General features: G+C 47.8%; 9 protein-coding genes and 1 non-coding gene across 14 annotated transcripts; 5 read left to right on the plus strand and 5 right to left on the minus strand.

The window, feature by feature from the left end:
* Positions 1-6: 6 nt before the first annotated feature.
* FOIG_13101 (uncharacterized protein) lies at positions 7-2,093 on the plus strand. The gene is made up of 2 exons (XM_031214167.1): positions 7-172; positions 225-2,093. The coding sequence occupies exon 2, from the start codon at positions 467-469 to the stop codon at positions 1,826-1,828; it is 1,362 nt and encodes a 453-aa protein (XP_031056315.1). The 5' UTR covers positions 7-172; positions 225-466; the 3' UTR covers positions 1,829-2,093.
* Positions 2,055-4,718, minus strand: FOIG_13102 (uncharacterized protein). Of its 4 annotated transcripts, XM_031214168.1 has the most exons (4): positions 4,449-4,718; positions 3,384-4,399; positions 2,989-3,333; positions 2,055-2,944 (listed from the first exon to the last, which is right to left on the minus strand). In XM_031214168.1, exons 1-4 carry the CDS (start codon positions 4,596-4,598, stop codon positions 2,404-2,406), a joined length of 2,052 nt encoding a protein of 683 aa, XP_031056316.1. In that variant the 5' UTR covers positions 4,599-4,718; the 3' UTR covers positions 2,055-2,403. The 4 variants fall into 4 exon arrangements, with proteins under 4 accessions (XP_031056316.1, XP_031056317.1, XP_031056319.1 ...); XM_031214169.1 differs by having other exon boundaries at positions 2,055-3,333; XM_031214171.1 differs by having other exon boundaries at positions 2,989-4,399.
* A 220-nt stretch (positions 4,719-4,938) lies between these two features.
* Positions 4,939-7,032, minus strand: FOIG_13103 (uncharacterized protein; the record flags this gene model as incomplete). The annotated part of the gene is made up of 4 exons (XM_031214172.1): positions 4,939-6,634; positions 6,687-6,788; positions 6,842-6,973; positions 7,019-7,032. The coding sequence occupies 4 exons, from the start codon at positions 7,030-7,032 to the stop codon at positions 5,086-5,088; spliced, it is 1,797 nt and encodes a 598-aa protein (XP_031056320.1). The 3' UTR covers positions 4,939-5,085.
* Positions 7,033-7,500: 468 nt separating this feature from the next.
* On the minus strand, positions 7,501-8,534 carry FOIG_13104 (cofilin). The gene is made up of 5 exons (XM_031214173.1): positions 8,293-8,534; positions 8,223-8,233; positions 7,917-8,168; positions 7,820-7,868; positions 7,501-7,768 (listed from the first exon to the last, which is right to left on the minus strand). The coding sequence occupies exons 1-5, from the start codon at positions 8,428-8,430 to the stop codon at positions 7,631-7,633; spliced, it is 588 nt and encodes a 195-aa protein (XP_031056321.1). The 5' UTR covers positions 8,431-8,534; the 3' UTR covers positions 7,501-7,630.
* Positions 8,535-8,678: 144 nt separating this feature from the next.
* On the minus strand, positions 8,679-11,316 carry FOIG_13105 (uncharacterized protein). Of its 2 annotated transcripts, XM_031214174.1 has the most exons (8): positions 11,186-11,316; positions 11,098-11,121; positions 10,933-11,051; positions 10,442-10,881; positions 10,087-10,382; positions 9,590-10,024; positions 9,295-9,530; positions 8,679-9,248 (listed from the first exon to the last, which is right to left on the minus strand). In XM_031214174.1, exons 1-8 carry the CDS (start codon positions 11,243-11,245, stop codon positions 8,816-8,818), a joined length of 2,043 nt encoding a protein of 680 aa, XP_031056322.1. In that variant the 5' UTR covers positions 11,246-11,316; the 3' UTR covers positions 8,679-8,815. The 2 variants fall into 2 exon arrangements, with proteins under 2 accessions (XP_031056322.1, XP_031056323.1); XM_031214175.1 differs by lacking the exons at positions 10,933-11,051; positions 11,098-11,121; positions 11,186-11,316 and having other exon boundaries at positions 10,442-10,919.
* Positions 11,317-11,605: 289 nt separating this feature from the next.
* FOIG_13106 (uncharacterized protein) lies at positions 11,606-15,996 on the plus strand. The gene is made up of 6 exons (XM_031214176.1): positions 11,606-11,961; positions 12,011-12,855; positions 12,908-13,334; positions 13,382-13,534; positions 13,582-15,165; positions 15,215-15,996. Exons 1-6 carry the CDS (start codon positions 11,863-11,865, stop codon positions 15,890-15,892), a joined length of 3,786 nt encoding a protein of 1,261 aa, XP_031056324.1. The 5' UTR covers positions 11,606-11,862; the 3' UTR covers positions 15,893-15,996.
* Positions 15,997-16,842: 846 nt separating this feature from the next.
* FOIG_13107 (uncharacterized protein) lies at positions 16,843-18,585 on the plus strand. Its single transcript, XM_031214177.1, has one exon. The coding sequence runs from the start codon at positions 16,941-16,943 to the stop codon at positions 18,438-18,440; it is 1,500 nt and encodes a 499-aa protein (XP_031056325.1). The 5' UTR covers positions 16,843-16,940; the 3' UTR covers positions 18,441-18,585.
* Positions 18,586-18,788: 203 nt separating this feature from the next.
* Positions 18,789-18,877, minus strand: FOIG_13108. The gene has a single exon. It is a non-coding gene; the product is annotated as a tRNA-Trp (tRNA).
* A 483-nt stretch (positions 18,878-19,360) lies between these two features.
* Positions 19,361-20,731, plus strand: FOIG_13109 (uncharacterized protein). Its single transcript, XM_031214178.1, has 4 exons — positions 19,361-19,689; positions 19,744-19,861; positions 19,909-20,249; positions 20,303-20,731. The coding sequence occupies exons 1-4, from the start codon at positions 19,560-19,562 to the stop codon at positions 20,503-20,505; spliced, it is 792 nt and encodes a 263-aa protein (XP_031056326.1). The 5' UTR covers positions 19,361-19,559; the 3' UTR covers positions 20,506-20,731.
* Positions 20,732-22,814: 2,083 nt separating this feature from the next.
* FOIG_13110 (uncharacterized protein) lies at positions 22,815-24,026 on the plus strand. Its single transcript, XM_031214179.1, has 2 exons — positions 22,815-23,608; positions 23,655-24,026. The coding sequence occupies exons 1-2, from the start codon at positions 22,879-22,881 to the stop codon at positions 23,975-23,977; spliced, it is 1,053 nt and encodes a 350-aa protein (XP_031056327.1). The 5' UTR covers positions 22,815-22,878; the 3' UTR covers positions 23,978-24,026.
* The last annotated feature ends 340 nt before the right edge of the window (positions 24,027-24,366 follow it).

Here is a 24,366-nt window from a genome sequence, read left to right on the forward strand (position 1 = left end):
GACCTTGCTTGATCAGGTTAAGTGGATGGCTGCCTGCTGATCCTTCACACAACATTTTCTCAAATACCTCAACCAAGTTGACTCAATTCTAGCATCCTCAATCAATCATCATACTCGAAAAAAGACAGAAATAAACATTAGCAACATGTCTCCCACCAATGAAAGCTCCGCTGTAGGTCTAGCCCCTCTCCCTCCCGCAGATACCCTTCTCAGCTTGCGAACAGGCAAAATCCGCCCGCTCGGCGGTGTAAACATCCGCACCGCCATTAACAAACGAGCGCGGCAAGGAAAATGGGAAGTAACCCCTGTTGGACTCGTCGGCGATGAGCAGCAGTTCATTCATCATGGTGGTCCTGAAAAGGCTCTGCATCAGTACTGTGCCGCTCACTACGATGTCTGGAACGCTGAGCTGCCTGGTCGAGAGGATCTCTTCAAAATCGGTGGCTTTGGAGAGAATCTATCTGCAATGAACATGTCTGAGACGAACGTCTGCATTGGAGACATATTTCGTATAGGGCGGGATGTGATCATCCAGGTTTCTGGACCGAGACAGCCGTGCTACAAGCTCAATCATCGCTTTCAGCACAAGAAGATCTCGGCGATGACGCAGTCAAGTGGCCGAACAGGATGGTACTACCGTGTTCTTGAAACTGGGTTTATCGAGCAAGGCGATGCTATGGAGCTCGTTGAACGTATTAACCCAACATGGTCCCTCTCACGAGTTCAGAAGTACCTTTACCATGAAAAGGACAACATTGAAACTTTTCAAGAACTGGTATCACTCCCTGCCATGTCTGAAGAGATGGTAGGGATATTTCAGGACCGAATCGATCACGGTACTGAGGATATGAGTGGTCGCCTTGAAGGTGATCGAGTCCCTGTTGTCTGGAGGCCTTACAAGCTGGCCAGCAAAACGGAACTGACTCCGAGGATCAAATCTTTCATCCTTGAATCTCAGGAACAAAACGAGGACTCGGTGTTTGGCCAATTTCCCTTTGTGCGAGTCCAGTTTGGCCCAGATGGAAACATGTCTCGCGCTTACTCTGTCGTATCCGGAACCACGAGGCGATTTGAACTTGGTATCGCTCGGGATGATAATTCGAGAGGTGGATCCATCTATCTCCATGATAACCTGAATATTGGAGATATAATCAAAGTCGCCCCAGGGCACAATGGTACTGCAACACAGAAGGAAAAGATGGAAACCTTGGCGTCCAAGCATATCTTCATCATAGGTGGTATCGGAGTTACAGCCTTTCTTGGGGAGATCGAAAAGCTATCTCGGGGGCTGGTTGAAGTTGAGGTTCATTATGCTGTGCGGAGCCGTAACGATGCGGCCTACTTGAGTCGCCTACCACTCGACAAAACGACCATTTATGCAAAAGACCAAGGCCAACGACTTATTCTCAGCCAAATCATCCCTGAGCCTACGGTTGATATGGGTCGCAGACCTATTGTCTATTGCTGCGGCCCAACATCCCTCATGAACGCTTGCCGTAACCTGACTACCGACAGTGGATATCCAGAGGCCAACGTCCACTTCGAAGAGTTTGGCGACGCCACAACAGGAACTGGGGATCCATTCGAGGTAGAAATCAAATCAACTGGTCAAACAGTCCAGGTACCTCGAGAGAAGTCCCTTCTTCAGGTTCTTTCCGATGCTGGGTTTGAGATAGAGTCGTCATGTCTGGTAGGGAACTGTGGCACATGCATGGTGGACTATTACAAAGGAGACGTTGATCATAAGGGCGTGGCTCTAGACGAGGAGCAGAAGAAGGGGTCTATGCTGAGTTGCGTTAGTCGTGGGAAGGGGAAGATTGTTATTTGATAATAACTTGCGAGGAGGCGTCTGCCAGTTGTAGCTTGTCTTATCGAGACAGCTCCGGGGATTGTCAAGTTGGGAATTTGATAGAATCTTACTTATAACTAGTGTGATTTAAGTTATAATCAATGGGTCTTGTATAGGCTAGTTCGCTTGCAGAATGCACCTCTCGCTATAAGATGAATTCTTTTAGTGATTTTGAGATTTAAAACACTAGCAGCAGTATGTAAATCGGAAAATTCGGGAGACTCTTGAAATTGAGCTGATACCTGGCAAGAGAAATTTAAAATGCTTTTTGTTTTCATACCAAACTAGTCCCTAATAGAGGAATGATACCCTGCGCTGTGAGCATCCCTAACAATCTTGGTCAACCTTTTCCGTCTTCCCTACTCTCACTACCGCTATTGACCCAAGCATGCAATTCTTGAAAGGGCCCGATAGTAAGGGGCTTTTGGGTCTCTAACTGTACTGTCTAACCAAGACGCCCAATCTAGGAACTGGTTCAGAGATATAGTGTGTCAGTCCTAATAGACTTACTTGTTTTTCTTCCTGGCCAAGTTTACTGTCCTGCTGGTACAGGGCTACTCATCGTCTGTCATAACCATCCCTATGGCCTCAGCAGCTACATCGCGGAGGCTCTTCCGCTCTCGTTTGGCAAAATCCATGTTTACGGGCCAATTTGATCTAATAAGGCTCATGCGACTTGCTATGGCCTGAGGGTCATCGAGATCTTCAAAGGTTGCGAATTGCTTGAAGATCGCGAGGTCTTCAGAACGCATCTGTGCACAGATCGTTCGTAGCGTGAACTCTGACATGAAACAACATTTACCTTGGTTATCGAGGCTCGTTAGTGCCAGGATCAGGTTTGAAAGCGAGGCATCGCGGTCTGAAGAAGATGCCACTTCTTGTAGCGCGACAAAACCAAGCTTGAAAAGAAACATAGAGAACCAACAGTCGTAAGCTTCTGTCCCATGACGCAGGTAATAAATCCGTAGCACGTAGGCTTGGTTCCACCGAGCGTCCCGATATATTTCTGAGGATGTCTTATCCAGTCCTTCCATGCGCTGGTCCCAGTCTGCAAATGGCTTGAAGAGATCCATCAAAAGAAGCCAATATTGAATACTGAAGCGATTAGAAAGCAACTTGAACAAAAGTCAATTACATACTGTAGCTTTAGTTGACAAGGTAGGACTATTTTCCCTGGCTGCAAGTCATTTGGTAGACCCTCGAACCAGGACCGTGATCGAGCATAGAAGTCAACTGCCTGACTGAGGGAAAATGACCGGTCTCGTCCAGGCGGAAACGAAACGGAGGCAATATCGTTGAATATGGCCCAGAACTCCAGGTAAGCCTTGAACGTTTGGTGATTCCTGGTTGATATGACTTCTTGGCTTGAGGGGTATCGAACTCGGAGATCACTATACCAGGATGGCATTTCGAAGGGGTCCGGATAGGATGTCTGAGGTGGCTCTGTGATCAGAGGCGGTTCATAAAGCATGGAGGACATGACTCTGTTTTTGATCTCAGCTTCAGATCCAAAGGGGGAACGTAGGAAGACCACCCTTGCCAAGCGAAAAGGGCCCAGGCTGTCACTTCACGAACAACCTTAGTACTTGGGTCCACATCGTGTTCCATATCATCACTGGACGAGTTGAACAGACCCATGCGCTTTGCGAGAGCTACGGCCTTAGTTAGGTACTGGTATGAGGCGCCGTCAACACCATGATCGTTCATGATAATGTTCATCACAAGCATCGCCTGAACTGTTGTGATTTTTGATCGAGCGGTTTCAAGTTCCAATAAGCGGCGGGCCTCGGCGAGGAATAGATAGCCAATATTCTGCGGGTTCCAATGCTCATTGCGGTGCGCACATTTGGGTGTAGCGTGACAAGCATGAGCTAAGACAGCATTAACAAGTAGGCTGGAGCAGAAACGTTTAGATCCAGAAACCAGATCTCGTATGAAGCAGTCTTTGTGAAAAAAAGGGAACGCGGAATATATATGAAGGATATAAGCTTCCATGAGACTGTGTAGCAAAGACTCATCTGTGCACACTGTCGTCCAGGCAGAGATCGTAGCGATATCTAGCATTGGCTCAACTAGTTTTGCAGAGAGGTATGGCATATAACGTGGGGCCTCTAAATCCGAGATTGGTTGATAATCACACGGTTCTGAAGGCTCCTGTCCAGGATATGGCGCCTCGAGGGCCAAGGCTTCCATGTATGCACTCTTCGTTCCGACTGGGATGCTAGGCAATGCACTCCGGTATGGGAATGCATAGCGGAACTGAGATGAAGGGGCCAGGTGCAACTGCATTAGTAGATCCCCATTTTCCATCAAGCTCAAGATAGCATCTGGATCCGTTCCTGCCCGAATTCGCCGCAAGATAGCGAGTGCTATATTCTCGGGCTTCTCGCGCAGCAGCGAATACACGGCTTGAAAGTGGGTGTTTTCAGCCTGTACATCGGAGTATTTACGTTGCAGGGCCCGATGATGCATCTCCAAATCGGCTTTTGGACCGAAGTGACAATCTGTATTGCGATGCAGACAAGGTGTACAAGGCCACGGAACATTGCACTGTACATATCAGCCGAGATCTCTCTTCAAAAAGAAAGGGCAAGCTTACTTTTGACTTCCGTTTGCGACATTCTTCGCAGGCTGAAGACACGGGCCGTTTGCGCTTCCGCAAAACGATTTCTGTTTGGGTCACAACTGCAGCGGTCTGGGATTCCGCTGGCTTAGAAGGGCTAGGTAAAAGGGGAACTGGCCTGCGCATAGCGAAGTAGGTAGTTTTGAGTTAGATCGTCCGGAATATTGGGGCTCTATCCGAGGGTAAACTGAGTTGACGTTATGCCACAGGCGGTTAAAGCGGGGTGAGTTGAGGGCGTAAATATCTAGGGAGGAATAAGGCTGCAAGACGCGTCACAGACACGGAACTCGGCATTATTATCAGCCGCAAGCCTCGAAAGCACAATGACATCACGACTATATCTTGATGCTCAGCTGTTCGCTTGATATGTATGTATTAGTTGGATGGGTAATGCATTTAGGCTTATAAAGCCGATCTCATGTTGCTGGGAAATATACAAGTTCAACAGAATTAGACTCTAACATATCTAGGCTAAGCTTAGGACTATCATTCAAAAGCAGAAAAAGTGATATCTCTTTGACCTATAGGACAGCCAGGATTATTAATCTTGAAACAGTAAGCAGCAAGCAGGCGAACAAAACCATACACCCAAACTCATGGAATTCCCACCAACCTAATCTGATTTCTTCTCAGCGTCCTCATTGACCTTTTGAACAACCTCGGCGTTGTCCCTAATGCTTTCCTGGGGGCCATCGTTGCCCCCGTCTTGAGGTACAGTGGCGTTTTCCTCTGTGGCATCATTCTTGCCACCTTGGTCACCTTTATCCTCGACAGCCTGGTTCTCATTCCCTTGAGCCTCTTTACTTTCTTCCTGAGCTTCACCATCCTTCTTTCCCCAGATTCTCACGCTGGGCATGGAAACATTGCCCAGTGATGACACGGAGCTAGGCACCTTGGGCATACTTGGCATGTTGGGCATGCTGGGTAGGTTTGGCATCTGCGGAATCTTGTTTGGCAGCCAACCCTTGGCGTCGGCGCCGGTTTGCTGAGCCACGCCGAAGAGATAGTTGAGGTAGGTTCGCTTCTCAACCGTGTCAGCGCTCTCGATATCTGCATCGCCCACGATGCCTTCACCCTTGTCGTCAGGGAGGGGTACGAGTGAGGCGGCGTTGGCGATGTCCAGCGGTGATTCGTCTGGGAGTCCCGTGTCATTGTCGCCATCTTTGTCATTTGCGCCCTCAGCCTTCTCGTCTCCTTCAGTTTGGCCAGGATCCTTCTCAAGAATCTCCTTGGTAGTCTCGGTCTCTTCTGTTTCTTCAGGAGGTGTCTCGCGGAATTTCGGATCATCGAAGACGTTCTCTTCGCTCTGGAACCACTCTTTGATGAGCTCGGCCGACTTGTCCGTCATCTCCTCGTAGCCTCGATGTCTCTCAGGCCTGAACATGTTGAGGTGCGCCTCAATCTCATCTTCAGCCTTGGGCATGACGCATCTTTCGAAGATTGGGTAAGCTGAGTGGCTCTCCTCAGGAACAGCACAGAATGTCCGCTCAGGGACAAAGTATCCTCCACTCCAGTAGCCATTCTCACCAAGAGAACAGTAAAAGTCGTGCATTCCAACACCCTTGAGCGAGCCGATGCGTTCAAGTCGACGGTTCAGCTCTTTTTGTCGGAGGAGTGCACCAACAAATGTGACATGATCTGAGAGCCAGGCGAAAGACTTTCCGACATTTCCGCGGTTGATATAAGCCAGACCTTGTCCGAGAGCATCCATTCCCTGACGGTAGCTTTCGGCAACAGACTCTTTGTTTATGTTCTTCATGCTCTTCATCCCCTGAATGATGGCCTCTCGGTTCATGTACGCTGCCACACCACCAGCTGCGATGGCGCCTACAGTACCCGTTTTGACAGCTACAAGCTGCCATGTCTTCCACTGAGGTCCCCGTGTACTGCTGGTAACAGCAGTGGTTGCAGCACGTCGAGCGCTAAGTCTTGCAAGACTAGCAGGTGCAGCTGCAGAGATCGCTGTCATGACATTGAAGACGCTGTTGACTTTTTGATAATTGGAGAAAGCGCCATAGACGAACATGGAGCGGGCGAGACCATTGTAAGGAGTGTCGAATGTGAGGATGCCTTGGATGAGTGGAAACAAGGGATCGTTCTCGTCTCCATTGTTAGCTCTGTCGTTGATGGCTAGGAACAGAGTATCTGCTGCGACGAAGCCCCTAGTAGAGTGTTAGAGGGTGTATAAGGGTGAGTCTGGTCTGATCAACTTACCCCATCGAGTGAGCAACGAGAACAACTCCTACATCTCTGTCATGAGGAGGCCATGGCTTTTCCGACTTCCTCTTTCGGATCTCCATGACCTGCTCCTTGAGCCTGTATTGAGGGTTAACAGTCCGGGTGTGTTTGATTTATCCGAGTCGACCTACCACTCTAGAAAGCCTTCTGCGGCCTGAGCCAATTCACCAGTAGTCTCATACTTGGGATATACGATGGATTCAATCTTTTCGTCTGGGAGTTCTCTGGCGACTGCTTTTTTGAGATCCTTTGATAGTGTAAGTCTAAGCTATGAAGGCTTGTCGCATTTAGCGTGGGTCGCCACTCACATAAGGAAATTCATGAAAGGTGTTATCGGTACCCTAACAATGTCAGTAGCTAATGGTGAAAGACATGCGACTATCGCACCTTGAACCCGTGGATAAAACAAAGCAATAGGGTACGCGGCATCTTGAATATCGATGTAGGTTATCAATGATTCCGTCTCAGAAGCAGAAACCTTGGGGTTCGGAGTAATAATACAAACAAATAAATAAAGTTCACAGCACCTGCAACAAATAATGACGTTGTCGGTTGTAGGACAAAGATGATGGAGTTCCAGGTTTTCCAGCCACACTGGATCAAAGTACGCGTGGCGAGTGTGTATGGTACAAAAGAGCCAATCCAATCCTGTTGTGAGGAGATGAAAGGCGTTGACGTTTTGTTGGCGATAACGTCATTTTATGGCATCGTGCAGCACTAGCACCGGCCATTGGCCACGTTTTGGCTGTTAGTGCAATCAGAAGATCAAGATCAAGATCAAGATCAGCCCTGGGAGAAGAAGCTTGATTGTTTCAGATCCTTGTCTAGAACAAAGATAAAAAAGAAAGATGAATTTGAGAGGCATTTTAAATTACTTGGTAAAAACCAATAATCATGCCTTGGAGTCCTGAATGGTGGCCTCATTTGGCTTTGCCACCACTTGCAGCCTTGACCAACTCCTCCCACTCAATGTCCTCTTGATCATCAGCATGAATAAAAACACTCATATTGACTGCCTTCTTCAAATATTCCATTGTACTGGCGTAGAGCATGCGAAGCTAATTCTCTAGTTAGTAAGTTTGAGTCTAGTTAGCATGTGACAGCCCTACCTTGATAGGCGAGGTCTGTGGAACCCAAGATATGAAGATCGTCTTAGTCCTGTAACCTTTTGTCAGTAAATTTCGGTACTAACACAGCAGAGCTCACCTTTTCCCATCTTCCCCAAGGTCGTAATCGACATCGTAGAGAGCATAGCGCGGAGCCGATTTTCCAGACTTGTCAACCGCCGAGAGAAGCTTCTGGCGGAAAGTCCCATATTCAGTATCAGGAGACGTCTCTTCAACAACAACGCGCTGCTCGTCGTCGGTGATCTTGAAGATAACGAACTTGATCTTACTCGATCCCTTTGCAAATCGAAGATCATTGGCTGCGGTGACGCAGTCTTGGTCAATCAAAACACTGTGTATCAAGATTAGTCATAGATTGGGGAATGATTTCAGTGACAGTACTTACCCAGAAGCAGACTTAACACAAGGAATGAGTCAGAGTAAGATTAATGACCTGCAAAATCAAATGAACTTACCGCCATTTTGTATGACTTGCAAGATTTATCGCTGATAGAAAAAGAAAACAATATAACCAAGAGAACTGGAGAGCTGTGAAGTGTGAAATAGGTTGAAATGTCCAACAGCAGGCACATATCAGCGAACATCACATTCATTAAATAGTCAAAAGAACTTCTTGCTCTCACTAGATACTAGAGCTTAGTATCTAGGAGAAATATTCAATTGTCCGGGGGCCTCTCTGCCTAGTCAGGCAGACAGATAATTTACTGCTCATGGGGGAGCGGATCTCATCCCAATGCTATCACAGTAGCCTTGAGGCTAGGGAGCGATATGAGGGATTTGCCACGGCCCCGAATTTAAGGCAACAATATTATTCAATCTGCAACATCAAATGTCTCACCAAATATAGTTGCCTTGGAGAAGTCTCACATATTAATCAGCTGCCTGATTTTATGGAAATGATCCACCAGTTACGCGTTTCAAGACGAGGCATCTAGTTCTTTTAAACTTCGATCTCATCTAATCAAGTTATCAACAAGATCACTCCCCAAAATCCATAGCAAACATATCAGATGCAGGGGGCTGTCCGTTGATCCAATCAGCCAATATGTTGGTCATGTCATCAGTGAGAAAGTCCGCAAAGCCATCACTTCCAGTCTGTTGCTCCGAAGGCTCACCAGCCACATCCGTCCAAGTCAAGGGGACATTTTCGGACACACCAGCCACCTGGAGTGTATCATTATTCTGATCGTACATGCCCACCGACGTGTTTCGAGATTCGACCATTCGACGGGCAAGCCGTGCAAAGGTAGAACAGATTTGATAGAGCTTCTCAGCTCCAATGTTCATATCTCGGGCGCTCCGGAACGTGGTGACTACTTGCTCGAGAAGCTCTACGTCTTCAAGACTAGATGCTGCTATCGAGTGCAGGAATATAACGACGAAAGGTGTGAATGATGAGTTATGAAGAGCCCTGCAAGTGTAAGCTGTCGGATCTGAACAGGCTAGGGCTGACTTACCAGTCGATGTAATCTGCTTTCGAGAGCATCTTGTCGCCACCGTAGCCTGAGAATGCACGAAGATGACTTTGTAGAGAGAGCCTTGCTGCTTGAAAGCACTGGGATGTCATGTCTGTACCTACTCCTGGCATTGCTGGAGCTCGTAACAGAATGGTTAGAGTTGAGTAGTACATGATGTCCCAATGGGTCATTGAAAGCTTAAGAATCTCAACAAAGCGCACTGTACTTCCATCCATCTGCACACGTGTCAGTTGAGTGGTCGAAACCGATTTAAAATACCGGAAGGTAAGCCTACATGGTCCAATTCATATCGCCATTGGTGCATGTCGGCGACCAAAGCATCAATCCATTGTCTGCGGTCTACAGCAGGGGATTGTAGGCCAGCAACAGAATAAAGCTTATCAAATATCAAGCCTTGGATCTTGGCTAGCCTAACAGCCAGTCGAAACAGTTCGGTCCAGGGCTTCTCGGCTGGGTCGTCCGGTATTGTAGGGTAATGCGCGTCAACTTCGAAGTCCTGGACTCTTGAGGCATTACCGAAATGAAGAGAGTTAGTCTTGTCAAAGACATAAAGCGTCCAGAAAAGTCGACGCTTATTGTCAGCGAAGCCACTTTGGTCTTTTTGATAGGTTACCTCTCGATGGTAGCCCATCATCTGGCAGTGACTGAGGCCTGCGTTGACTAATGAACGAGCCAGAACAGGAGCGGCTTCGTTTTGAATCTTGAGAACCTACAATGAACAAAAGAATTGATTAAAAGCCTGGCCTCAAAGGCGATCTGAGAGTAACTAACCGCGGCTGTGATGGCCAGGATATTCTCAAAACTGGGCACCGTCATAAGCTCAAAGGTTTGCAGACCTCGGTCAAAGTTTCGCTCAGCCTGCGCTTTCAGTTCCTCCAGGTTATGCTCTTCAGCAAGGCTATCCTTTGTGATGATAAATTCGCGGAGGAGTAACCGCATGATGCCATTGACGCTTGTAATATGTCCAAGGGTTACTGGTTCCGTTGGGAAGTAGACCTTTTGACATAAATGCTCAATGAGACGCACGTCAGTGAGCGCTTGGCCAGGAAAGAATCTGGTCGGATTAGCTATATAGCGGGTTAGTTATTGGATCGCCAGTCGTTTCTAAATGTGTGTTGGTTACTGCCTTTGATCTTGCGTAGAATAGTAAGGACAACAGAAGCTGGTAGAGGTGTAATTTCTGGCATGGGTCGAGTTGAGGCCGCGAATGGCAACTTCTTATCATTTTGACTTTTAAAGATAGAGTTCAACTGGTTGAATGATTCGCTGATGGTCTGTGCTGCTTCAGGACTCTCTGCAGCTGCAGAGCGCTGAACCTCTTGGCTAGCCTGGACAGATTGCTGAAGGAATGACGATGTTCCCTCGTACAATGCACCACCAGGAGATGGGGCTACATCGTAGACACTGGGCTCAGAAGAACCAGCTGGAGAAATGGAAGAGGCCTCTTTCGGGCCCGTGGGCGCGGATGTTGAAGCAGGCGTGGAAGTCAATGGCTGTTCAGGTTGTTTGTCTAGACGCAACTCAACCTTGACCAGTCTAGCTTCAAGAGTAGCCACATATTCTTCTCTTTTGGGAGATATGAGTAATTGTAAATGAACAGAGAGCAAACGGGCTTACAAGTGACTTATTCGGTTGTCTGGCCTTGAACGTGCATCTGACTGAACAGAATGAGCTTGTTGGCAGGCTATACCTGCAGCTTTACAGTTTCCGCAAGGATGGGATCTGTCACAGCGAATCTAGGAGAGTCAGGAATGAAGATAACAGTTTGGTTATACCAATCACCTTGCGGACTTTACATGCTTCACACTTTTGCATTGTCAGTGTCTTGAGCCAGAATGGGATAAGAGGGCTTTGTCTGAGCAGTACGTACCGCTCGCGGGACCTGGGAGAGCCTAGCTCGCCTAGCCAGAATAGTCTCCTCTCCTGACATGACCCTAACGAACCAAGTTTAACCCACTAAGCGAAATTTAATGCAATGTGAGGTCAAAGGTTGTGTTGCGGGAGAACGGGCTCGCGGAGGAGAGGGAATGCTGACACCTCGCTACCTCGGAGGCGCGGGCCCGTGGTCCCGAGCCCTACAAGATGCCCCTAATTCTGTTAGCGCAGATCATATCGATTGGCTGTCCGTGTCTCCCGCGGGTCCGTTCAAACGAGTGAGCTAACAGGCAGCCTAAGCGACAAAAAGGCTTAGGTAAAATTAGTCTAGATTTAGTACACCTTTGATGAATTATTTTTGGCATCTCCTCTGAGGCTGCAGCGTATTCAGGGATGGGATTGATTGTCTTGGCAGCGAAATTATGGGAATGCAGTCAGCATGAGCCATTCTGTATGACCTGCTTGCGTAGATATGTGAGCTCAGACATGTCCATGGAGTGTGAATAAGTATCCAGACATCGCCACCCTCGTTTAGTTTGACATTAAACAATCTCAATTAGACAGTTCTTTCACTTCTTTCTCTTGAGCGTTCCTTTAGGCTTCTAGCCTTCGTTTCAACTTCTCCTCTTCTCTTTTACCACCTTCATAATAAATTCTCCACTAACTTCCATCATGGACGCCGACAACGAGAAGAAGATCCTTGTTGAGGACTCAACTACAACAACACAAAAGGATGAGCCTGAAAAGCAGGCTGAACTTGGAGATCTTTGGGTATGACTATTCTACTGGAGTAGATGAACTCACGACTTACACATTACAGCGCGTCTTTCGATTCGCCGACCGCCTCGACTGGATCCTCAACTTCACATCCCTTATCTGCTCCATTGCTTCTGGAGCAACACTCCCCTTGATGACTATTGTTTTTGGACAATTCACTGGCCGATTTAGCGACTATGCGAGTGGCAAGCTTGATCCCGAGGGCTTTCAGGATGAGGTCAACACATTCGTCCTATGGTTTGTCTATCTCTTTGTGGGCAAATTTGTCCTCAGCTATCTGGCCACTTTGACTGTTACCGTTTCCGGAATCCGAACAACACGAGTACTGCGACAACGTTTCTTGGAACATCTTCTTCGAACCGAGATTTGGTACTTTGATACGGCTAATGTTGGATCACCCGCGACCCAGATGACTACCAATATTACTCGTATCAACCAGGGCATTGCCGAGAAATTGTCACTTCTTATCCAAGGACTGGCCATGTTTGTCTCATCCTTTGTCGTCGCGATAGCAGTTCAGTGGAAGCTGGCACTCATCACTTTGACTGTCGTGCCTCTCTTCTTTTTCATCATTGGCGTTGGAATGACCCTTGATGCGCCCATCGAAGCAAAGGTTCAGGGTAGTTACTCCCAAGCCAATGTCTTCGCCCAAGAGGTCATGGCTTCCATACGAACGGTCCATGCCTTCTGGGCACAGGGCAGAATGACAGTGCGATATGACGACTATCTCAAAGAGGCTCACGTCCATGGAAAGAAGAAGTCTTTCATGTACGGTGTCATGAGCTCATCAACTTACTTCTGCATGTACGCTGGAAATGCTTTGGCCTTCTGGCAGGGTTTCCGTATGTATCAGAGTGGTGAGATCGACTCTGTTGGTACTGTATTCACGTAAGACTCTCAATCTTGACTTAAGACTCCAAAAACAACTGACCATTCATAGCGTTGTATTATCTGTCTTGCTTGCCTCATCATCGATCGGTCTTCTCTATCCACAGGTCCCAGCTCTGGCCAACGGCGCGGCAGCCGCTTCCGAACTCTTCAAGATCTTTGACAAATCTTCCTTACTGGATCCTCTCGGTAATGAAGGCAAAGTCCCCGAAAAGTGCCACGGCCATCTCGAGGCTGAGAACGTTTCCTTTTCATACCCCTCTCGACCTGACACAAACGTGCTCAACAACATCAGTCTGAACATCCCAGCTGGCAAAACGACCGCCATTGTCGGAGCCAGTGGCTCTGGAAAGAGTACTATAATTGGTTTGTTGGAGAGATGGTACCTACCAACCTCTGGCCGCTTCCTTCTTGATGGCATGGATGTATCCATGCTAAATGTCAAGTGGCTTAGGTCTCAGATGGCTCTTGTTCAACAGGTAAGACAGCTTCTTTCTGTTCTCGAATGTATTTAACTTAGTTATAGGAACCGGTTCTGTTCAGGGGAACGGTGTTTGAGAATGTGGCCAAGGGCTTCACAGAGGCACAGAAGGTCCTAAGTCTTGATGAACAGAGGAAGATGGTGCAGGAAGCCTGCGAAGCCAGCTACGCTCATGAGTTCATTCAAAAGCTTGAACAGGTAAGCACGCTCCTCAACTTCAACCCAGTTTGTCTAACATTGCCTAGGGCTATGATACATATCTCGGCGAGCGAGGCGGTACGCTTAGCGGTGGCCAAAAACAGCGAGTTGCCATTGCGCGCAGCGTTGTCTCTAATCCTAGGATCCTTCTCCTTGACGAAGCAACAAGTGCCCTCGATCCCAATGCCGAGCGAATCGTTCAAAAGGCCTTATCACGAGTTTCTCAAGAGAGAACCACGGTAGTCATCGCGCATCGCCTATCAACCATCAAGGACGCTGACAACATCGTCGTTGTTTCAGCTGGCCAGGTTGTTGAGCAGGGTACTCACGAGGAACTTCTTACACTCAATGCTCACTATGCCAGACTCATTCGTGCACAGAACCTTGCAGTTTCCGCGAATCAAGTTCACAAAAACGTGAGTGCGAAGCAGGATATGGTCGAAGTCGAGACAGACGAGGAGGTGGCGCGCGTCATGACAGCGCAAACCGAGAAGTCCATGGTGCTCAAGGATGGAGATGCCAAGCCAAAGGACCGCTCGATTCTGACGAGCATCTTCCTCATCCTCAAGGAACAAAAGGCCCTTCTCCCTCACATCATTGTCGCAGCGCTCGCTTGCAGTATCGCCGCAGCTACCTGGCCGGGCCAAGCTGTCCTATTCTCCCGACTCATCACAGCCTTCTCTTCCAGTCAACCCTCCGCCTCGGATGCCAACTTCTATGCCCTTATGTTCTTCGTTATTGCGCTTGGTAATTTAGTTGCGTACTTCACCATCGGATACATCTCCAACCACGTGGCTCAATCCATCTCTCATCAGTACCGCCTTGAGTTGTTCAGTCGCATGGTTGTCATGGACATTGACTTCTTTGATCGAACTGAGAACTCATCCGGTGCATTGGCTTCAACATTGTCCTCGGTCCCCACGAGTTTGACAGAGCTTCTTGGACTGAACATCTATGTTATTCTCGTCATGATTGTCAACATAACTGCTAGCTCTATTCTTGCACTGGCGTATGGTTGGAAACTGGCTCTTGTCATGGTGTTTGCAGGATTGCCTCTTCTCATGGGTTCTGGTTACTTCAAGATCCGCCTTGAGTCTAGACTTCATGAAAGCAATGAGGCAAGATTCCGAGAAAGTGCCAGTCTTGCTAGCGAGGCTGTTTCCGCTTTGAGGACCGTTGCCTCTTTGACCGCCGAGTCGGACTTTATTGAGGCATACTCTGAGACTCTGTCAAGCATCGTCGCCCAATCGGTCAAGTCTCTCTCGATCTCGATGGTTGCATACGCCTTCTCACAATCCATCGAGTTTCTGGTTATGGCACTCGGATTCTGGTACGGCTCACGACTCATCTCCTCTGGCGAGTACACATCAGAACAGTTCTTCCTCATTTTCATGGGTGTTTTGTTTGCGGGCCAAGCTGGTGCCCAGCTATTTGCCAACTTGGGTAGTCTCACAAGAGCAAAGGGTGCGGCAAACTATCTCTTTAACCTGCGGGAGGAGCAACCAGTCATTCAAGAGACCAATGAGAACAAAGATCGAGGTCCGGATCTTGACCAGCCCATCAGTGTTGATAATGTGCACTTCAAGTACAAGAGTCGCAGTACCAAAGTTCTTCATGGACTTTCAATGGATGTGAGTCTCTCGTTTACCCATCTCACGACTACCTACTGACATTTCCCAGATCAATCCATCTCAGTTTGTTGCTGTTTGCGGTCCCAGTGGCTGCGGTAAATCAACCCTGGTATCTCTACTTGAGCGATACTACGATCCTATATCTGGCAAGATCTGCGTTGGTGAGCAAGACGTCAAGGATGTTTCGCCTCGCCTCTACCGCAACGAGATGTCCATGGTTCAGCAGGAGCCTGTCCTCTACGAAGGAACTGTACGAGAGAACATCTTGATGGGTCTTGATGGTGAAATTGATGATACATCTGACGAGCGACTCAACGAGGCTGCTCGACAAGCCAATATCCTCGACTTTGTCTCTTCCCTTCCAGAGGGATTCAACACTCCATGCGGTGCACGAGGCACAGCATTCTCAGGCGGCCAACGTCAACGAATCGCCATTGCTCGTGCTCTTATCCGCAAACCGAAGCTGCTGCTTCTCGATGAGGCAACTTCGGCGCTTGATACACACTCGGAGCAACTCGTCCAGGAGGCACTGGAACAGACGAGAAAGGAAAGCGGATGCAGTGTGATTGCGGTTGCTCATCGACTTTCGACTATTCGAAATGCTGATGTCATCTTTGTGCTTGTTGGTGGGAAGGTTGTTGAGGTGGGAACGCATGAGGAACTTCAGGCTAAGGGAGGCGTGTATGCGGATATGTGTCAGGCTCAGTCACTAGATAGAGAGGCCTAGGGATAGACCTTTTGTTTTGATTTGCATTTAGATTTAGACTTTTGTACCCATCTAGAGAGCTCATCTAGCTCCTTTCAGTTACATTCTCTTTGTTACGTTTCTTAATATTAGTGTTTTTATTTAAACTTTCTTATATCTACACACTCACTCCTCGACGGTGACAAACGATATCCTACAGGGTAGGTTCAGTCTGACCTGAGAGCAGTGACATACAACCCCTGCATATAGTTTGGACTACTCGCTTCGCCCCGTCGGAGCGGTCGGTACACTAGTGAGCACGGAAAAGTTTCTGAAACGTGCAATTAAGCCTATTCTTAAGCATCCTACACTAACGATGTTTGCAACAAGCACATGGGACCTTACAGCGATGACAATCCTCTTATACTCCATCAAGCCAACTCATCTAAGATGGATTTCCGTTTTTACCTAACAGGCTGAATTACTTCAGACGGAAAAGTCCACATTTGCTGCAACATAATGCCACGAAAGGGTAATAACAAGATTCTTATCCGTAGAAAGCGGAACATGACCTGGATATAGAAGGTAACGAAATCTAGAAACGTCGGAACCTGGCTCGCCGAACCTGGTAATAGTGGAGCTTGATGCTGGCAAGTCTCCATACAATGCTGGAGGTTCAGAAGGAATCCAATACCGGTAGTTGAGTCAGATAAAGTGTGGCTTAGAAGATCATACCCCTTGAGGTATATTCCCCTTTGAGACAGGGACGTTTGCATGATGCCGTTGTCGTAAGTTTGGTGATTGCGACCTTTCCATAATAGGATGGAAGTTGCTGCTGGAAGGATTGTATCACAGTGATAACCGTGCTGTAGGAATGTTGCATTTTAGCCTGTTAAAGCCAAGGTGAGTTATGACAGGGTTTGTAGGTTTCCCCGTGCAACCCACCACTACAAAGGGCCGAAGCTTAATCCCGTGTATTACTTCAAACTGCTCAAAGTCGAACAGGGGCAGTAAGACATAAATACAATGAAATCACCCATATGAGTTAATTTCATTCTCTCAAGCGTTGATCTTTATCAGCTCTGCAATCATGGCATCCCCACGCTCTCTCCGACGTTTTGTCTTCGCCTCTCTCGTTTCACTAGCTTTTGCTCAGAACAAAGCTGAGGAATTGACCAAGTGCCTCGACAAGGCCGTCGTGCGAAACGTCATCGAGTCTGACAGTCAATGGGCCGCAGAGACAACTCAGTTCCAGAAGCGTATTCGTCCCCAGCCTGCTGCAATTGCGTTCCCTGAATCTCGCGATGAAGTCGCCCTTGCGCTAGAATGTGCGCGAGAGGCTGATGTCAACGCAAATGCCCTTGGTCCTGCGCACTCGTTCCAAGGAAATGGCTTCGGAAAGCCCGGGAACTTGGTCATCAACATGGCTGCGTTTGACGACGTCAAGTATGACTCAAAGACCACCCTCATGACCTTCGGTGGCGGCACTCATGTTGGACCTGTTGCCAAGTATCTTTGGGACACTGCTGGACGCCATGTTCCTCACGTCCGTGGTGCCCATGTTGGTGTCACTGGATCCAGTATTGGAGGCGGCTTTGGTACTACCTCACGTTATCTTGGCACTCCCATGGACAACATTGTCGAGGTTGAGTACATGCTGTACAACGGCACCATTGTCAAGGCTGGAAAGGGCTCCGAGCTCCTTTGGGCTGCTCAAGGTGCTGGAGCTTCCTACGGTATCATTCTCTCCATGACTACCAAGACCTTCAAGCCTGAGTTCGACAAGGCTATCAACTTCACACTCTCTATGGGCGATCTCAGCCCCAGAGACGGCGCCAGGGCTCTCGTGGCCATCCAGGACTATGCCACCAGCAAGGACTGCCCTGATACCTTTGCCTTCCGATGGAGCTTGATGGCTCCTCCATACGATGGTACTGGATACTTCTACGGCAACCCCGACAGCTTTGACAGCGTTATTCGTCCTCTTGTTAACAAGCTCAAGACCATCAAGTCCGCCGTCGAGGTCAAGAAGACTGTCCTTCCCTGGTGGGACCTTGAAGTCGCTGTTGCTGGTGCTGGCATGAACCAGCCCGACGGCGGATTTCTCGGTGGCCGAGCATTCTACACTCAATCTCTCACCACTACGACCGACCACCCTCTCAGTCTTGAACAAGCTCAGATCCTTTTCGAGAGCACAACACTGGCCTTCAATCGAACTGATCTGACAAAGTTCGCCTACCTTGATCTCTGGGGCGGTGTCTCCCGCAACATCAAAGATAGCGACACAGGTTATGCTCATGGCAGAAACCTGTGGTTAATTCGCTGGGACGCCAACTCTGTCAACCCTTCCAGCTTCCCTGCCGACGCTATTCCTTACCTGCGAGGTCTGATGAAACCATTTGAGGATGCTCTTGTCAAGGGCGGCTCCAAGCTTCGTGGCTTCGTCAACTATGCTGATACCGAGCTTACTGAGAAGGAGTGGAGTTCACGTCTCTATGGTGCAAACTATGAGCGACTTAAGAAGATCAAGGCCAAGATTGATCCTGAGGGTCTGTTCATTGGTCACAAGCAATCTATCCCTCTGCCTTGAGCTTTCAAGTGAAGGCAGCAAATGTTTATTATATATATATCGTTAGTTCATAGAAGTAACGGAAAAGGATATCGAGTTTGAAGAATTAAGTTATAAAAATAAGTTCATGTTGTCTAGTTTTAACGTCTGCAAGTAAAATAGATGCTCCAAGATTCACGTAAGGTACGGTTAATGGCCCAATTAGGTAGGAAGTGGGCCAGGAGTGCTAAATGGCTTATATAGTTGGCTCGTTTTATCTAAGCTTAATTTTGCTATCCTGAGGGTGCAAGTTCAACTCGAATCATCTTATTGATGAAATTCTACAGATATCGAAAAACAGATTCGTGTCAAGAACTAAAAAGAAAAGTTTGAGGCACACCGGATTTGAACCGATAACCTTCAGGAATCTCCGTGCTTAATAGCTGGAATCTGACGCGCTACCGTTGCGCCAGCGCCCCACTGTTGGATAAAAGAATTACAAAGAAAACCCATAATGGTTTGGCTCCTGTTGGGCCTAGGAGTAATCGTAGTACAGTCGTTACAACTCAGCGTTACGAGATGTCCTACAAGGCTGGGCCTTTTTAAAACTCTGCATTTACTATAGACTTTGCCTTTCGAAACTATTAGACTATATATAAGCCATGGCTGGAGTATCTTAACGCCCCATGAGCTAAAACAATATTGAAATCACGAACTGGAGACTGAAGTAATTGGCAGGTTAGGTAGGGACCTAAGACCAAAACCTTGATTAATGACAAGATTTAGGTAAGTTTACTATAACTTCAGAACAACTAGTCACTCGCGGCACCATGCTTCAAGATGTGAAATTCCTTGAGGGTTGGTAGGGACCAGACAAAGAGCGGCATTTTTCTTGAAATAAGGTTGTATCGAATAAGCATATTCCCCTGCCTCCCCCTGCCTCCCCCGCTCCAACGTCGTCACGGACTTTCAAGCATGCAATAATGCCGTCCAATCCAGGAATGTCAACATCACAACAAGCATAATGACGACAGCCAATCTCTTTTAGCCTGATGATTACTGGACCATTCGTAAGCAACACCTATCCTAAATCGTTGTATATTTTCCCTCCTCCTTGTTACCGTTCCACTTCAATATCTTGCGACCTTACAAGCCATCATAATGAAGTTCTTCCAGCCCATTGCCGCCTTTCTGTCTCTCCTCACCTCTATTGCCCCGAGCGGGGTGATGGCGGCCGAAGAATCGGCAGCGAATCAACATCAGAAGGGCGAAACTGTGAAATACCAAGGATGTCAGTATTCCCTCACACATAGTTTTCACTGAGTGCCTAATTGACTATATACAGTGAATCTCTATGTATCCAAGCCCGGAAGGTTTAATCTTGGCCATAAGAAGCCTGGAAAAAGAACTGGTGTTCTTTTTCTTACCGATGTCTATGGTATCCAGCTGAAGGAGAATAGAGAGTGAGGTTGCCCATTGCATTTGACTTTTCTCTACTGATCTAAAACAGGCTGGTCGACAACTTCTCCAAAGAAGGCTTCGTCGTCGCTGCGCCAGATCTTTTTCAGGGTAACCCAGCAAAGGAAACTCCCGACTTCAACATCACCGAGTTCCTTGCCAAGCACCCCCCAAGTGTCACTGACCCAATTGTTGCAAAAGCAATCAACTACCTACGCAATGAGCTCAAAGTGAACTCCATCGCTGCAACAGGCTATTGCTACGGTGGACGTTACGTCTTTCGCTCACTTGGTCAGAACGGCAAAGTTGATGTTGGCTTTACTGCTCATCCCAGTCTCTTGGCTACTGAGGAGATCAAGGCTGTCAGAAAGCCCGTGTCCATCGCTGGCGCTGGTCAGTTTCGCCACGTAATAATACAATAAAATCAAAAGCTAATATGGATCTAGCCGAGGATCAAATTTTCCCCCAGCCCAGGCAAGCAGAGACTGAAGCTATCCTTACCAAGATAGGCAAGCCTTTCACCTCGGTTCTGTACAGTGGTACTACTCATGGTTTTGCTGTTCGTGCAAATGCATCGAACCCGCAGCAAGTCTTTGCTAAAGACGAAGCGTTCTATCAAGCTGTTCGTTTCTTTAATGCATGGGACTAGTTCACAGTCTACAAGTTGCAGATCATGACCTCTTCCAATCATCAGCAGAGGCATTTCCACTTTCCTTCTCTTGCACGGAGTCCTGGCACATGACAAGGACTATGCATCATATAGTTACCTAATAACGATTTCCATATTTGCCAAAGCCACAGCCATTTCCGCTTGAATCTAGACTGGTCTGAGACAAACTAGCTCTCTATATACACCGTGATCCATATTCGTGAAGATAATCAAAATCACCAAAACATCCCATGACGTCCATGATGCCAGCAACAATGACGAAAACATGAAGCATCTGGTGACTCTGTCCCACGATATCGAGTGTCACTGCAAAGAATCTCTCAGGCACCTGTTGCAAAGGAAAATATTAGTAATCGGCGAGGTTCAGGCGAATAAATAGGATGTCAGTTGCTGTCCGTAATCCAGACTCAACTTACTCTATGAGCGTAGGCAACGACGCCAATACCTTTAAACAAAGCCACATATAGTACCAAATCAATCCCATTCTATACCTTTGGACATCCCAGCCTTACTTCATCACAGTATGGATAACAGGTGCAAAACCGCTAGTTCCTCAAACGCAGAATAGAGGGCTCCACGAACAGCCTTCGCTTTGGCAGTTCGGAATCTCGGTGCATTGTGAATAGTGCACACAGTCCAGCGAGAATTGTCACTAAGCCCCAGTAGATATTACGCAGTAAGTGGTCGCAAACGAAACCATAGTATAAAAAGGGAATCATTGCGCTATATATGAGGATAAAAATGCCGATGTAGTCGAGCTAACCGCTGAGATGATGGACGTGAGAAGAATGGTTTGAGACTGCGTGATAGATTTATGATTGTCAGGCTCAGATTAGTTCAAAGAGACTGAGAGGTAGGGGTTTACGTTGCGAATAAGAAGAAGCATATGGTTACCCCAGTGAAGTATATCGTGCATACTGCGATGTTTTCGCGAGTAGCAACCTTGTACCGTGGAGGAATCTTAGTGTTAAAGACATAAACAGGAATAATCAGAAACAAGTCATAACCTAGGACATGGGACCAGACATTGACTTGACCCGTGAGTGTGAGGAGACATGCTTCTGGGAAGGATTTACCTGTTTCATTGTGTATAGCCCATATGCTTTGGACGCTTCTCTTGATGGAATTGGGAGGGGCTCTGTAGCATGTCTGAATAAACTCATTTTCACTTTTAGATGAAACAGTCAGCTGGATGAGTGCTATATGTACGGAACACTCACTGCAGCCACTCCCGTCAGTTGTCACGATCTCTGTGTCAGCAATGTTTAGGTAGTGATATTGATGAGGGCGAGATGCTTACGTATGTCTGCTATGAGCAACCCTGTATCAACCCATTTCCCCCAACGGTAGCAACATCGTCCTGCATGTGAGAAGCTTCCTCTACCGCATCAGTAAGTGGTTGAATTGGAGATACGAGTCCTCCAAGACAAACCCCCGGAACATCCCACAGGCGTCACAAATGGACAGAGTTGCACAGCTTCTATGTTGTACGGGTGGCTTTGTCATTGACGTTGACGAAGACTTGGATCTTTTTCCAAATTCCTACACAGAGGCTGACATGCTCACCATCTGCAGTTCTTCTTCTGGCTAAATGTGGTCATCTCCCGACGTGGATCCGAGCGACATCAAAGACAATCCACAACAGACAGTCGGGCCAAAGCTATCGTTTTACTCCAGGCAATATGGTTTTTGATACAGATCATCGCCCGAATTGCACAGAAACTACCAACTTCGCTCCTCAGAGTCAACACCATTGGTCATGTTCTCTTTGCCATTTATCTTCTCTGGTGGCGGAAGCACCGGCGATAATCGTAAACTCCGACAAAACATGAACTGAACCTTACATATGTCAGGCTGAGGCTTAAAAGACGGAAGATGCCGACCAAAGAGTTCGGGATAAGACGAACCAAGTCTGGCTAGTGATGAAACCCTGTTGTGTACACCGCTTACGCATATTTGGTCTCGTAGTTAGTGGCTAATATTCTGACAGAACTAGTTCTGAAAAGGAATATGCTCGGGCTTGCCGGACTTGTTACGATTATCCAATTGGCTCACGAACTCTGTGGCCAACAACTTAGTTTGTTATTTGAGTTATGATCAAGGCTACGATAATGCATTATCAGAATAAGGATTTGTCACTGTGTGAGACTCACTTCTGATTGGCAGAAACTTTAACTTACTTGCTGTCATGTGTGAACAGACTCCGCAGGCTGGCTCAGCCTTTATGTATACTAAAGAACAAATATGAAATAAGGATATAAAGCAGCCTTGAGCTGCTGCAATCCAGTCTGGTTGATCTGTCATTAACTCAAAACCCTTCCTCTTTTCTTCAACACCCATATTCCTACCACAATGTCCGAGCATCCAACGGCAATCCCCAAAGGGTCTTGGGTTCTTGTGACAGCCGCCAATGGTTACACTGGGAGTCACATTGTCTTCGAGTTGTTGAAGAGAGACTTCAAGGTCCGCGGCACTGTTCGAGACTTGGAATCAAGCCAGTGGCTACTAGAGGATGACTTTGTTTCCAAGTACGCCGAACGTGGCCATATCGAGCTTGTAGTTGCCGATACGACCAAACCCCATGACTTCGACAGAGCCGTACAGGGTGTCGCAGCTGTCATCCATGTTGCAGTCATTGGAGACTTGGTTCCTGACCCCAATGTTGCTATTCCAGCCACTATAGAATCAGCTTTGTCTGTTTGTCGAGCAGCAGCAAAGGAGCCATCCGTGAAGCGTTTTGTCTTCACTTCTACCTTTTGGGCTGCTGCCTTTCCAGTTCCCGGTGTCGGTGACACCATCACAAACCTTGACACTTGGAACGATGCTGCGGTTCAAGCTGCTTGGGCCCCTCCTCCATATGAATCGGATCGAATTCTGCCGGTATATTTTGCAGCTAAGGTTGAGGCAGAAAAAGCTGTCTGGAAGTTTGTCAAAGATGAGAAGCTCCCCTGGGTAGTCAACTCGGTCAGCCCTTGTGTTATCCTGGGAGACCTCCGAGATGATAAACATCTACGGTCTGTGCCTCCCCAGCTAATTGAACAGCTGTATTTGGGGAATCTTGAAAAGCTGCAAACCCCTGCTAGTAAGTAATATCTCCGTAAGTAATACTTGTGACTAATTATGAGAAGTGTATTACAGCCACGTCACCGATGTTGCGATTATCCATGTCGCCGCTGCAATCGACCCCGAAGTACATGGTCGACGCATCCAAGTTCTCGCAGCATCATTTACATGGAATGACTGTCTTGATATCCTACGAAGCGCTTACCCGAATTGCAACTTCGTTGATAACTTTATTTCTGGTGACCCGAAGTTGATATACAACATTGAGAACGATATTGCTCTTGATCTCCTACAGAAATGGGCCGGGCGTGGTTGGATCAGTTTGGAGGCGAGTGTTACAGAAGTGGTGGATTACTTGATCAATACGAAGAGGCTGGGTTATGAGTAGGCAGGCTTCATCGCAGATACTCATAGATAGTTATCATTGCTTATCGATGGTGCCCGCAATTACGTCGTAATTCGCTCAGACCACGTGACGACTTATCCCCCGCAAAAAGCAGCCCGTGAAATCGTGTGCGCGGCGCCTGATAAGTGCATTTGATAAGTTCCCCGCAACTTATCAGGCCCCAGACAGGAAACAAACACCACGTAGAAAGGCCTTGATCGACCGAGATGGCCGCAGACGACTCGTACACGGCCGCAGACGAGCGTGCCCGTGCCGCCCGGAGGGCGGGCCTTCAGGCGAAGAAGGACGAACAGCCGGCGAACACGGCACGGAGTTATGCTGCGAAGCAGCGGGAGTGGAAGGCGCGTTCCCCCGGCCGCCGCCCTCTCTTT

This window comes from Fusarium odoratissimum (genome assembly GCF_000260195.1).
Source record: "Fusarium odoratissimum NRRL 54006 unplaced genomic scaffold supercont1.30, whole genome shotgun sequence".
Classification (NCBI taxonomy): Eukaryota; Fungi; Ascomycota; class Sordariomycetes; order Hypocreales; family Nectriaceae; genus Fusarium; species Fusarium odoratissimum.